This window comes from Rhea americana, unplaced genomic scaffold (assembly GCF_003343005.1).
Source record: "Rhea americana isolate MKP2758 unplaced genomic scaffold, rheAme1 scaffold_7, whole genome shotgun sequence".
Lineage (NCBI taxonomy): Eukaryota > Metazoa > Chordata > Aves > Rheiformes > Rheidae > Rhea > Rhea americana.
Genome location: NW_028186867.1, coordinates 10,469,036 through 10,483,946, shown reverse-complemented (window position 1 = coordinate 10,483,946; position 14,911 = coordinate 10,469,036). Strand labels below are relative to the sequence as shown.

The window sequence follows — 14,911 nt, the reverse complement described above, 5'->3', positions numbered from 1 at the left end:
CTCACCCACCCACTGCAGGCAGATGATTTCAAGGGAAGGGAAAAGAGAATACTGTTATGAAAGCATTATATGTATATTTTTTAAAAAACTTCATAAAACGAATGTTGTTGATGTTTTGGGTTTAGGTCGGAATTCAGGTACAGCAGTTAGTTCCCATCAGTAAAACTACTTCAGCTCACTCAACAGTACGATCTGGACACTTACCTGGTGGATCACATTCAGTCATTGATCTTTTTCATGTTCCAAAAGCAAARAAGTGCTCAGAAGAAGAACATAAAGAAGGTCAGTAAGCTTTTTACTTTGCATTTGTGGTAATGATCAATTCCTGGTGGCTCAAACTTAGTTTATCTTTCTGAATACTTACTCAATATTATACAAGTACAAATTATGTAAGATAAACTCCCTGAGAACAAATTTTGCTGTTGTAAATGAAATGAAAATGCTACAAATAAAAAAATTTACAGGATTAGTCCAATCTTTTTTTAGGTAAATAGTAACAGAGTGTACTTTAAAACTTCAGAAGGTTTTATAGTAATGCCTAATACTGTATAAACTGTTCAGGAATGAAAATTGGAAATTAGCTACAATGTGGCTTGAAAAAGTATTTTTAACAAGTTGATGATCATTCTGTATCTTGTTTTCATGGGTATAGTATTTGTGGCTGCTATGGACCTTGAGATCTCATCTTCTGATTCAAGAACTTGTGCTTTTCTTCCATCTCGTGGTACACATCTTGCCTCTGGTCTCAATTCTAATGTTAATAAGACTGAGTCTGCTGTCAAATGGAATGGCTTACATTCTCCTATCAGCGTAAAATCCAGGCTTAATTTGAGTATTGAGGTTCCATCTGCTTCCCAGGTAAAATCTGAGAATATRAAACATCTGCTATATATTTTAATAATTTATGGGAATGCTGGTCTGATTTGGATAGAACAGTAAAATTTGCATCACACTTCTTTATAAAAAATATAAAGAACTCCAATACAGTAGAATACACAGTACAAGATTGTTACTGATACAAAAATATTTTGCCTTAATAAAAGGGTTTTTAAAAGCWGTCTTAAAAGTTAACTTGAAGAAAAAGGATTATATTTATTCAAAGGAGAGAAATTTAATCTTTTATTATCTTTTTCCCTTCCCTATAATTGTCAAAGGACAGAAGTGGATGGAAATGAAAAAGATGCTGAGACTGCAATATTAAAAAATATGATTGTCCACTTATTACAATCTAAGCTCTTTAAAGTAACATAAAGCCTACTTCTAAAGRACATGAAACTTGCATCAAAGAAAGTAGACACAATCTAGAGTTACTGCTTAATGTTCTTATGATTATGATATAATGTAGATTTGTAAATTCCCTTTTATTATGCTGCCAAAAATTACCTCTGAAAACTGAATTACAGATGAAGAATTYTGTCAAGTGCTTTGTGTCATTTTCACGAAGGTAGAGCTTTTAATCATTTTCCATCCTTTTTTATAGTAGCAGTAGTCTTTGCCACCAACCCCAATAAATGATGATCAAGTGTTCTTCTGCACTTAATTTTTTAATCATGTATTCCATACCTGTCTTTAAATTACACTGTAGATCTATCTCCAAACTTTAGTCAGTGAGAAAAAAATGAATGGTAAATAGTCTTACACTACCTCTTACACTTTTACAGTGGCTATTTTTCTAAGCTTCTGCCTAACAGAATGTCAAACTTACATGTAAATTTGACTCTCCAGCTTCCTGTCCTTTTTTTTTTTCCAAATTTTCTTCAAATTATGTTTAAGCTAAAGTTCACACTTAAGACTTGTACAGAACATAACTTCTTTAGATGAGAGGAGGACGATCTTTATTTAGGTAAAATATTTCTATTTGGGTTTTTTGTTTGTTTCTTTCTTTTAAACAAATGAAGAGCCTCCTTATTTCTACCCCACATGTTATCTAAGCAGACATATAAGAGTCTCTTAGGAGCAAGCTGCACTGAATTCTGTAGGAATTTTAGATGTAAGCAGCCTTAAATATTTTTCTGTAAAGTATTCCTGTAATTTAAATCTATAAACTATTTGTTTATGTTCTTATTAACAGCTTTCCCAGTATTTAAGCACTTGCAGAAGTTAATCATATGGACACCTTTCATCAAAACTTATCCCTTACGTAGGCCAAGTAGGCTTTTCATGGATACTTTTTTGTTGTTTATGTAAATCCAGAATCTGGTTATGAGATCCAGATTTTCTTCCTAGAGGTGAAAGATAGAATAAAATTTTCCATCACCCTATGGAGTCCTGGTTAGCAACACATACAAGCAAACGCTGGCTTTCGTCTACCTGACCATTCTACTTGAGCAAAAAATAATGCTATAGATCTTCTTGTCAGTTGTATTTATTATGTCACTTGTGTAGCTGTTATTATATACTCCGATTTTAAGGTACYGAGGGATCATTTCAGTTACTTCAAGTTGATAATTGACAGCGAGTACCATTTATAGCAAGCAAAAAGTTTGAATCTACAGCTCATTTCATTATCAAAACCTGTGACAAAAATCTGACAGTATCCAAGCATAATTAGTAACTTTAAAGTAAATTGGTAACATATGTCCCACATTACCTAGAACTATATAAGAGGGAAAATAATGGTTTTGGACTGCTTTGCACCAGATACCAGTTTGGTATTCCTACTAACATGTTGCCTCTATTCAATTCAAACTCAGAATTACGGTTTTATTATTGCTAGATGGTTATAGAAGAAAAGTTACTTAGACTTTGTGATGAGTATACTAAATATTGTGGAAAGATAACACTGAGCACTCATATGTCTTGAACTACTTTCAWTTTTTTTTACATTTTGGTGCTGCAGAGTGTATTACTATCAGGTTCCAAAGTAAGTTCACACGCACAAATTATGATAAAAAAATTTTACTTTGTTTTTTGAARTTCAAGTATTACTGAGCTAATATTTTGAGTAAAATTAACACTGATTTTTTTTTCTCAGAAAAATCTAAAAACTTTTATGTAATTTGTAGCTAGATAAGTCTGTGCTGGAAGCTCTGCCACCTGATCTCCGAGAACAAGTAGAGCAAATATACACCGTTCAGCAGGGCGAAACTTACGGAGATAGTAAAAAAGAGCCAGTAAATGGATGTAACACTGCACTTCTGTCACAACCAGTTGGAACTGTGCTTTTACAAATACCAGAGCTCCAAGAACCAAATGCCGATACAAGAATTAATGTAATAGCCCTGCCAGCCTTCTCACAGGTAGGATGTTTGCAGAATATCAGTAAAGGTCAACTTTCTAGCTACAGGAAGAGCTAACAGCTTTATTCTTGAGGCACTATTACTAGAATCTGTTACTTACTCAAAATTAATTATGGTCCTTTAGTATCTTCAGTAAAGTCTGTTTTAAAACTTGTCTTGATCAGTCCCAAACATAATACAATATTATTTATTAAAGATATAGACATCAGGATGCATATATTTTTGCAATTGTTTAATATACACTTCGCTTTGCAATTCAGTGTGCAGATAGCCTTTTTTTGCATTGCAGCTGGGTTGCACTGCACTGTCAGTCTAAAGCAGTCCTAAAATCAGCTTAGCTAGTCACAAGAGACTGACTGCGTTCTAAGTGGATGTTTTGATGGTGTAAAGCCAACATACCAGCTTCTTTAGATGYGATTATTTTTATCATATTCCTGGGAGAAGGTGAGACCTGGCCAGGGATTGTATCTCCATAATTTTTAAACRTGCTTTTAAATAGCAGGGTGAGGGAAGTGAAAAGATGTTTCTCAAAATAGTGGCCTGAAGTGGGAGCAGGCTGCAGTAGTGRTGCTCCCAGTAGTAACACTCCCTTCAACAGTCCTGAACAGATCTAGGGTAAATGAATCAAAGATTGGACTACCTAGAGATACGGTATTTTGTGGAGAAATCATTTAAAATAGAGCAATATCAACAGTCATTTTATTTTTCCATTTGCTATGCCTTTGCTGTTCTCAAATTGATATCATCTAATCAGATTTATGAAGAGATCCTCGTTATTGTTTGTAAGTGGTAATGCTGCTTAGCTAAGAAAGAATGAAGAGAATATTGGATATAAATTGCTGACCTGTTTTTCAGTAAATAGTAGATCATGCATATTTATTAKTTAAAAGAGATGTAGCGCGTTCTGTTATTAAAAATTTCTTCACCTTGTTCTGTTCAGGCTGATTGGTTCAAAAGCAATTGTGTAAGTTTTCATTCCTGAGCTGCAGAGTTGGCTTTCCTCTGCAGAGATTTTGGAAGAGGAGAATATGAACTTTATATAACCCAGTAGTTTTAAATTGCATAGTTAAAATCTTGCTTATCTGTGAGTGTACTGTGGGTGGATTGAGAACTGGCTGAAAGGCAGAGCTCAGAGGGTCGTCATCAGTGGCACAGAGTCTAGTTGGAGGCCTGTGGCTAGTGGAGTTCCCCAGGACTCTACTGGGTCTCATCCTGTTCAACAGGATGAGGAGGACAGAGTGCCTCCTCAGCAAGTTTGCTGATGATACCAAGCTGGGAGGAGTGGCTGACACACCTGAGGTCTGTGCTGCTGCTCAGAGAGACCTGGACAGGCTGGAGAGCTGGGCAGAGAGGAACCTCGTGAGGTTCAACAAGGGCAAGTGCAGAGTCCTGCACCTAGGGAGAAATAACCTCATGCACCACTACAGGCAAGGGGCYGACCTCGTGGAGAGCATCTCTGCAGAGAAGGACCTGGGAGTGCTGGTGGATGACAAGTTGCCCATGAGCCAGCAATGTGGCCTTGTGGCCAAGAAGGCCAATGGTCTGCTGGGGTGCATTGGGAAGAGTGTTGCCAGCAGGTGGAGGGAGGTGATCCTGCCCCTCTCCTCAGCCCTGGTGAGGCCTCATCTGGAGTWCTGTGTGCRGTTSTGGGCTCCCCAKTCCAAGAGAGACMTGGAGSTACTGSAGAGAGTCCAGCATAGGGCTACRAAGATGATSAGAGGGCTGGAGCAYYTGCCCTATGAGGAMCGGCTGTGAGAGCTGGGAAGAGAAGACCGAGGGGGGAATCTTATCAATGTGTCTAAGTACCTGAAGAGAGGGTGTCAAGGGGATGGGGACAAACTCTTTTCRGTTGTCCTGTGTGACAGGACCAGAGGCAAAGGGCAGAAATTGAAGCACAGAAAGTTSCGCCTGASCRTGAGGGGGAATTTCTTCCCTGTGAGAGTGAYGGAGCMCTGGAGCAGGTTGYYSAGAGAGGTTGTGSAGTCTCCTTCTCTGGAGATCTTCAAGGCCCGCCTGGGCRCAACCCTGTCTAACCTGCTCTAGTTGACCCTGCTGAGCAGGGAGGTTGGACCAGATGATCTCCAGAGGTCCCTTCCAACCTTACTGATCCTATGATTCTGTGAYTTGTGAGTTTAATTATACTATGCATATACACCCTCTCTTTGTTTTGCCACTTAATATACCACTTAATATAATTTATTTAAAAATTACATTTATTTTGCATTGTCATGTTTATGCTTTATCCAAGTTATTCTAAATGCTGTTAATTAGGTAATTGAGAATTGGTTGGTTTGGGATTTTTAATAACAGCATTGTTCTTTGAAATTGTCTGAGAAATGTCTAATTGGCACATTCCAAGGCTTTGGTTTATCTGTTTACATCTCCTAAAGCRTCTTGTGACTCTGTTATTTGATCCAAACATGTTAGCTTAGCGAAAGCAGCCTTTTTTATATTGAGATGACAAAATTCAGGAAGAATTGGCTATTTCCTAGTTTATAGGGGATATTCGTACTATTTATTTTAGAACAGCTTAGAATTGTACTCTGAATTGTCTCCTGAAAACTGTTCACTTTACCCATTGACAAAGGGGGACCTGAGATTTACAGTTTCCATTTTCTGAGTTAACGTCCAAGTTTGCTGCTCAGGTATATATAATTAAATAGCTTCCTTAGCCCTGAAGAAAAAATGTTAAAAACAATTAATTATATGGAAAAATCTTTTCTGTGTTAAAATCAAATATGAACTTATTTTAAAATACAATATATCATCTCTATCTAAATGTATTTTGACAGAGACTTTTTTTTATTGTGCAGTTGTTTGTGGCATTACCTATTGTATGACTGCACACACACACTTAAGATCATTTCCTTTTAAGTGATTCAGCAAACTTAATAGTGATAGGCTCCATAYATAGAAACATTACAAGTAACTCCAAATTGAGTACTTTAGCTGTAGCGGTTCAGCAACTGTAAATGATGCCTTGCCATGTTTTATAGCTTAATTAGGTATGCTTTTCAGCTTCTCATTTCTTTCCTGTGAACTGCATTTATGTGATCAGGTGCCAAGTTAGTTGGCTGACAATGCTTTATTCTTTTGAATAATGCCTTCTTTTGGGTAAGGCTCTCCCACTATAAGGATGGAAATAGGCTGGATTCATTTCAGTGAGCTGCTGAAAAAAATCTTTCAAAATTTAGAAAAGGTAGGCATGTCTGCAGGGCCTGAATCCTATAAAAGCAGAGGTGCAAGAAGTAGATTACAGATGCTTAGAAATGAATGGCATTTGTAGTAGTGGAGTTAATTACTGCTGGCAGATTTCCATGAAGAGGTAGAAATGGTATAGATTAACATGGTATAGATTACTTAATATGGTATAGGTTACTTTTAAGAAAATTCATACAGCACATCAAAATGCCAATAGCTGCTTGTTGAGGTAACAGGTAAATCTATAAAATCCAAGTTTTCCCTGTAAATGTAATATTATTTTGTGAAAGCTATGTTACGACACAGGCTGTACAGTAGTTACCCAAAAGTCCAATTAATTAGTGGAAATTTCATATGAATTTGGCTGAAAGCTCTTCTTGTGAATTTTATATGAAGTACTTTCACAGGGCAGTGATGGGGGAATAAAAAAAAATGTCCAGTCCCCTGTACTGCCTTATTTCTGAATGAATTATTTGGTCATGTAATTGAACAGTTGCAATGCATGTACCCAAAAAGCAGAGTTAACACTGTGCCTCCCAAATTGCCAGTTCACGAATGCTTAAGCATAGAACTTTAACCTTTTAAAATAGTTTTATTAGATAGGATTTGTATTTTTAAAACAATTTAAAGCTCCAGAGTTAATTGACTGCATTCTGCTGTAATGCTCTGTTCTGTGCAACATATGCACTGCTGGAGGCCAGAGTTGCTCCCATTCCTTCCTTTAATAAGTGCATATTTCATGTGGTGAAAAGTTTGTGTTGGCATGTGGCGTTCTCAAAGTGGAAAGAATACTGTGCTAACTTGATGACAGTTTTACCTGTAGAAGCACATTCACATTTATTATCTATATAATTTAGATGTAGTATGTGTGAATAGCACATCCTACTTTTCTGGCAAATATTTACATATTTCAATTGAAAAATGATCATATCTCTATTGAAAATAGGGTGTAATTCTAAATGTACATGCGTATCAAAGCRTAATAATTATGTCAAATGCCTCTTAACTTTCACTGAAAAAGTGGTAGCTGTTTTACAGTAAAGGCCATCTGTGTCCCTGCCATGTTCACTTTCTRCTGTCAAGTAGAAACTATATTGTGCCCTTAGAATACTAATAGTAGTTTTGAATACATGTTTTTCTGTTTGTACACATCTCAGAATTTTTTCACTGAAATAAAGGACAGCCTTCCCTGTGCAAATTTAGTCCTCTTAGTAATTCAGACAAACAAACCTATTCGTAGTTGAATTACAAATCACAAGTTGAAAACGCTGCCCAAGAATATTGGGCAACTAAGAATACARTAATAGCAGTAGTGTGTCACTAATTTGCTGCTTTGTCCACACAGTGAGGGAAAATAACAGATAATACATTGGATCTTATTTTGCCCATATGAAGAGAGCAATTGGCTACAAATGATTTCCTGTCCAGAAGTCAAAACCCTAGGACAGTTGGAAGGCAAACTACGTTTTTATCATTTGATCCAAGGATGGACTACAGTGGGAAGAACTAATGAAACACTTCTCCCTAGCTCAAAATATATGAGCTAACTGAATCTGTATCTCATGTACTTAAAGAAGCAAGACTGCTTTCAACGATATTTCATTTGAGAAGTGTAGCAGCTTACAGRAGAAAGAAGTATTAAAAGAAAAGGAAAAACTAAAATCTGATTGTCACAGTGTTTGATTTTTGGAAATTTGAAGGGACTGATCTAGTGTAAATTGCTCTGTTAATATAGCTGTACTGTATAATATTAAATGAGTAAAGATAGAACATCTTAAAAAAATTTATTAGTGCTTCTGTTCATTTTTAGTGGTTAGTATATTATATGCCCATAAATCGTAAGTTTATAAATTAATAAATGTAAAGCAATGTTGAAAATAATGTTGACTACAAGCAAAAGTACATGATGAAAATGTAGGACATATTTTACAATGTTTCAGTTATCTCTCTCTCTTTTTTTTTTTTTTTTTTTTAGCACAAAAATGTAAATATACCTTTCTCATGTAGATAATCTAGAGGAAAGTGAGCAGTGTTGCTCACTGGTAAAATAATCAAATGAATTTTTTGTCACTGCTCAGGTGGACCCTGAGGTTTTTGCTGCACTACCTGCTGAGTTGCAAGCAGAGCTGAAAGATGCATATGATCAAAGGCAAAAGCAATCAGAACAGCAACCTGCTGACGCGTTTGGTGAGTATATAGTTGTACAGTAGTTTTGTATAGGAGTTGTTTACTATTTGAAGAGACTTTTGCAACCCAAAATGCAAACTGGAAAATATAATGAATGTTTTTAGGAAGACTCTGTCTTAAATTGGATTTCAGTGTTTATTTTTGATAGATTGTCAATTACAACCAGCTGCAGTCTCATTTTGCAAGCAGATGCCTAGCTTTACTTAAATGGGTAATTAATTCAATTCATTGCAACTGTGGCACTAAACTTACCCATGTCCATATGCTTGCAGAATAGGATTTAAACTTGGTATGTCTTGTGCTTTAAAGTATTGAGTCTTCAGTACCTAATTTAGTTAAGCGTGTATGTTTAGATTAGTATTGTCTTGATTTGTGTAGCAGTGGTATGCATTTCTGGGATCTAGAGATGGGATACATCTCACCATAGATGTCTGATAGTCAGATGTCTTTACGCCTAGCTGATCGACAAGGTCTCCTTTTTATAATCAGTCTGGGGCAGGGCTTTCTGTTGCTGGTTTAGCTGATACCTGCTAAGACTTCCTGCCAGTGGYTATCTAGGTTGGACGGTGCTTTAAGGTGAAGCAGTTTGTCCAGTAGGCTTATTTTACCAACTGTTYGTATTCAAGAGCTGAAATGTTTGATATTAAAAGGCTTACAAGTGGTTGTGTATCCTTTGAGTACACCAATGTTTAGCAGTGCTTTTCAAATACTCTGAACATTGCCTATATCTGGAATGATGTGTGTGTGTAAGCTGCCTTATCTAGGTTATGTTTTCCAGTTGATCCATAGATATTTATCGAAAAGTCCCCCTTTCAGTGGAAAAATACTAATTTTAAATTTATCAGCCTCTTACTATTCCTATTTTTTTCAGCATCAAAAAATCATTTACTACCCTTGAAGCATGCAACAATGAAAAGTAAGAAAAAAATCAGGAAAAAAAATCCAACTAGCCCTGTAAAAAAGATCCAGAGTCCTTTGAAAAACAAACTCCTTGGTAGCCCTGCAAAAAACATGCCAGCTACATCTGGAAGCCCACAGAAACTTATAGATGGTTTCTTGAAACAGGAAGGAGCAACTATTCAGGTAATTCTAATCCTAACAACTTTTGGTAAAGCTATTTCAATTTTTTAGACTTAGTCTKTGTTAATGAATGTATCTGATTTCTTTACTAGATGTAACTTGAACTCCCTTCCTGCCCATTCTTCGCAGTGTCTCAGAATATTGGTTCTGAGATATCCACATAGATACATACATACATGTATATATATATATAGTCTATAAAGTATACATACACATATACATAAGTGCATGTATGTGTGTATATATATGTATGTGCACGTATATAAAGATTAAGTGTTAAAATATTGGTCAGACTGAGCGTTATCCCCGTTTTGTGTTTGGAACAGTCAGAAGCAGTTCCATCAACTTCAGATTCTTCAGGGCCGTCAGTTCTGCAGAGTGAGCAACCTGGTTYGTTTAGGCCACAGGCACCCAACCTAGCTGGAGCTGTTGAATTCAATGATGTGAAGACATTGTTGAAAGAATGGATTACAACTATTTCAGGCAAGTGATACCATGCTTGTGATCTTGTATGCGCCCCAAGAAAAACTTTTTTTTAGCAAACCTTTTGTACTCTTTCTTCCTTCTTCCTTCACTCTTCCTTTCAGAGGTTATTTTTCACAGTAATCTTGAAGCATTGTAGTCTTAGCTACAGTCTTAGCTACCAGTTTCTTCCCACTCAGTTGTTATTCTGTGTTTTTGCCAGCTCCTGTTGTTTGTTTAACATCACAAAAATCTACCTGCTCTCTCTTCAGCCCATTTGTCAGGACCTTGTCTTATGCCTTCATGCTACTTTTACTGGAAGCTTTCCTATTTTGTCAAACGTTACGGCTATTAAGGTGAAAACTACTAAAAGGGAATTCCTTTTTTATGGAGTGTCAGTTTAGAGGGAAATGATTGCAAGTTTTCCCAAAACAACTTCCAGAAAGAATTCTAGGATGAAGTGCAAGAGTATAATGCTATTGTTAAATTGTGATTTGAATTTTACTGTAATGTCAAACAGTTAGCAATGCCTTTAACATCTTGGAAAATATGACTTGTTAGCTTTTTAATATCCTGGGCATCATCATTCTCCTAAGAATTTTGAAATAGATATTCCATTGTAAATCCCTATTTCTTTTCTGTTTGGTTAATATTAGCTGTGCTGGCATTTGTTCTTACAGAGGGAAAAAAGAAGAGATCCATAAGCCAGATATCTCAGGACCTTGCTGTCCTTTTACTCCTCCTGACATTGAGGGGGAAGTCTGGGAATACATCAATTGTCAGATCAGCCCTTGGTGTGCTAACACTGCAGGATTTCTTTACATTCCATGCGTATTTGGAGAAAAGATGTTTTTTTTCTTTTACAGATCCCATGGAAGAAGACATTCTACAGGTTGTGAAGTATTGTACTGATCTAATAGAAGAAAAAGATTTGGAAAAGTTAGATCTGGTCGTTAAGTACATGAAAAGGTAGCTTAATTGCTAGTATTTGTGACATTTAGCCTATTTTTGTTAGAGCCTATGTACTAGATGCTTCAGGGTGAGGCCAGAAGCCTGCTAAACATTGCATTGATGAGTATAAATTCTTTAAGGTTAAAATTTATTCAAAATGTAAAAACAAAAAATGCGCAGCTAATGCAGATAATTTGTAAAAATAATAATAGTAGTAGTAGCATTTAATAGTATTATTTGCTACAAAGTCTCTTGTTTCCAGACAAAAGATAGAGTTTTTGTTATGGTTGTCCCTTTTCTTCATCTTGTTTTCATTCATTTTTTATGTCACCTTAGATCTTTCCTTTGTTTCATCTGGTTTCAGTTCTGTTGCTGTCCCCAGATCCTAATCTCTGTCTCACTTCTCCAACCTGTTCTTAGAACGATTTTTATTACTTATTTATTGTGCCTCTATTACTCTTCCCATGAGTCAGTAGGCCCAAGTTCCATTTATGACTTGCTTACTGATATTTAACTGCGTAGCTCAGCTTTTTGTGTCTTAAATTTGAAGAATATGTTTTTCACAGAAACTAATCAACACCCAAAAGACTGCAGCAATGTAAAAACTTTGTTACACTTTTGTCTTATGGGATGTCTTTAGGCCTTAGAAAATGGGAAATATACGGTGCAGTTAACTGTTTCATTGAATGGTGTATAGTAGATTCTTACCAAATGTCCAGAAAGAATCATGTCCCATTCTGATCCCTGTATATGAGATTTGCACGAGGACAGTGTGTCCCTCCAGAGCCTGGTAATAAGGGTAGGACTTAGGGATCAGGAGTCCTAGTCCTAGATCAGGAGTCAAACCACATGCTRTTATTATCAATATGATACTGGTATTAGATTTTCCAAAAATATATTTGTAGGTGCCCTTTGCTCTCTTATCATGATTTCCTCGGTCCTTAACCAAGGCCTGTAGTAGCAGCTGAGTGATAGAGGGTAATTCATTCCTCTCTGTAGGCCTTCAAGATTTGGTTTCACTTCTAGCAACACACACAATAAAGTGCCCTCAAAACCTACTATTAAAATGTCTTAATTACCTGTGACATTTGTTGGAAGAAAGATGTAGCATGTACATCTCAGTATGAGGGAGGAAAGATGGGGATCCAGAAACTTGCCATTCTAATTCTTCAGTATGAAGTTGTTAGAAGGTGAATATTTTAATCACAGGCTTACAACCACTGCAAGATACTAACATTTACAAATTTGTATGACTCCCTTTATATCAGAAGTATCACACTGAATGTCAGAGCAATCTGAGGCATTACGTGAGGCTTGGTATCTTTAGAGATAGGACATTACAGAAAACGAATCATGATACCATTCATAATGAACTGTTGAGATCTTATGTTCCAATATGAAAACCAAAAGTTATTATCAAAAGAGCTGTTGCTGTAATGGTAATTTTTTTCCCCTCTTCTTTCTCTCTCCCTTCAGGTTAATGCAATCATCTGTAGAATCAGTTTGGAATATGGCATTTGACTTCATTCTTGACAATGTTCAGGTAGTTTTACAACAAACTTACGGAAGCACATTAAAAGTTATCTGAACATGTAGTAAAGAGCTTGATGAGAGCCTGGAGCTCTCTGCTAGCTGTGCCATAAGTGCTTGTGAGGTATTTGCAAAGTGCATGATAGTAAAGCCCTGAGTTTTTATAATTTCAAATTTCTTTTTAGACAACAAAGTGTTTTGTACATTTCTTTTCAGAAAGTGCCAAATTTGTCAGTATTGCATGTAAATAATTGTGTTAAAATTCTTTTATTGTAGTATAGAATCTATTTACAAAATGTTTGTTTATAAAGTTTTATGGATTTTTACAGTGAAGTGTTTACAGTTGTTTAATAAAGAACTGTATGTATATTTTTGTACTCATTCTATTTTGTCATGCTTCAGTTTGAATATAGCTAACCCGTTTTATTAAAGCTGTAGCTTTGCCTCATTTTGCTGAGTTCTACACAATGACTCTCTACATTTGTAGGAGTGTCTGCTGTATGTTCATCTGACCATGCTTTGTTTCTTGTTCCACTGCCTTCTGTACGGATTTCAAGCCAAGGCAGGACTATTAGCTCATTCTCAGTTTCATTCTGCAGAGACCAAAACCCATGTGGCCCAGCCACTCCCAAAGCACAGTGTTAGCAGAAGCATAATTCTGCTCTGGAATCCCAGCTCTGCATATTCAGGTGTACAGTTCTCTCTGGAGATGTGTGCWGGTAGAAGAAAACAAATTTTCAAAACAAGTATTTTTATATGTATCATCTATCTTACCTGAATTAATTGTCTAACTTTCCACTAGTTACTGCTTTGATCTTTCATAGCATGTTTTTTAAGAGGAAAAAAAAAAAAAAAAAAAAAAAACTTCTTTTGAGTGTTCTATTGTTGGGTTTTGAGGTTTTGTTAGACCAGCAAATTTGAGCAAACATTTCTCTATGTAAGTAAGTGTATTACCATTTAGATTTCAGATGTATAACCCTATTTTTGTGAGTGCTGCTCAGGACTTAATTGAAACTAGCATCTTTTTTGGACGGTGGCCATGTTGATCAGGGGAGGTTCTGGAGGAGTGGAAGAGAGCAAATACCAGCCCTTTTGAAGACAAGGGCAAGGAGGATCTGGGGAGCTACAGGCTRGCCAGCCTCACCTCAATCCCTGGGAAGATAATGGTGATGGAGCAGCCAATCCTGGATACCATTTCCAGACATGCAAAGAACASGAAGGTGATTGGGAAGTAGTCAGCATGGATTTATGAAGGGAAATCRTACCAAACCAACCTGAGTGATAGCTGCCTATGAGATTACTGGAGATAAGCTGATGAAGTACAGGCTAGATGCATGAAGGGGGAGGAAAGGGTTGAAAACTGGCTAAACTACTGGGCTCAGAGGCCACAAAGTCCAGCTGGAGGCTGGTCAGCAGTCCTGGGGCCAGCACTGCTTAACATTTTCATTAGTGACCTGGATGACAGGGCAGAGTGCTGCTTCAGCAAGTTTGCTGATGATACCAAAGGAGGAATGGCTGATACACCAGAGGGCCATGCTGCCATTCAGAGGGACTTCAGCAGGCTGTAGAGATGGCAGAGAGRAACAGATGGAAGTGCAGAGTCCTGCACAGGCTGGGGGGCTAATGCACTCATGAGCAGCATTACAGAGAGTGACCTGGAGGTCCTAGCAGATGAGGCCACCAGCATGGCCTAATGGCAAAGGAGGCTGACAGTAGCCTCCTCAGCTGCATTGCCAGCAGGCTGAAGGAGGTGCTCCTTCCCCTCTACTCRGCCTTGGTGAGGCCACACCTGGAGTKTTGGGTCCAGGTCCTTAGAAGATAACCATGGACATACTGGAGCAAGTCTAGCAAAGGGCCACAATGATGATTAAGGGACTGGAGCACCTGTCCCAGGAGGAGAAGTTGAAAAAGCTGTGGTTGTTCAGCCTACAGAAGAGAGAAGGCTCCAGGGGAAATCTCATCAACRTGTATAAATATCTGACAGGAGRTGGTTCTTCTCACTACCCAGCAAGCAGACAGGAGGCAACAGGCACAAGCCAAAAAAGGAAATCCCCTCTGAACGCAAGAAAACACATGACAGTTCAGTCACTGACAGTGGTTGAACACCTGAACAGAYTTCCTAGAGAGGGCGTGGAGTCTCCATCCCCAGAGGTACAGAAAACCAACTGGAAGCACTTCTGCGCAGCCTGCTCTCAGTAACCCTGCTCGAGTGAAGGATCACAGAATTGCTTCTCTTCTCTAAACTGCAGAAACCAGAAGTT

At 37.3% G+C, this 14,911-nt stretch overlaps 1 protein-coding gene across 2 annotated transcripts in view; it reads left to right on the top strand.

The window, feature by feature from the left end:
* Positions 1–13,019, top strand: part of REV1 (REV1 DNA directed polymerase) — a 62,189-nt gene extending 49,170 nt beyond the window's left edge. For both annotated transcript variants that reach the window (XM_085321518.1, XM_085321519.1), the window contains exons 16-23: positions 126–282; positions 653–858; positions 3,006–3,239; positions 8,519–8,627; positions 9,499–9,710; positions 10,034–10,190; positions 11,036–11,138; positions 12,597–13,019. In XM_085321518.1, coding sequence (XP_085177644.1) covers positions 126–282; positions 653–858; positions 3,006–3,239; positions 8,519–8,627; positions 9,499–9,710; positions 10,034–10,190; positions 11,036–11,138; positions 12,597–12,708 — 1,290 coding nt within the window. In that variant the 3' untranslated portion in view covers positions 12,709–13,019. The remainder of the gene's footprint in view (positions 1–125; positions 283–652; positions 859–3,005; positions 3,240–8,518; positions 8,628–9,498; positions 9,711–10,033; positions 10,191–11,035; positions 11,139–12,596) is intronic.
* The last annotated feature ends 1,892 nt before the right edge of the window (positions 13,020–14,911 follow it).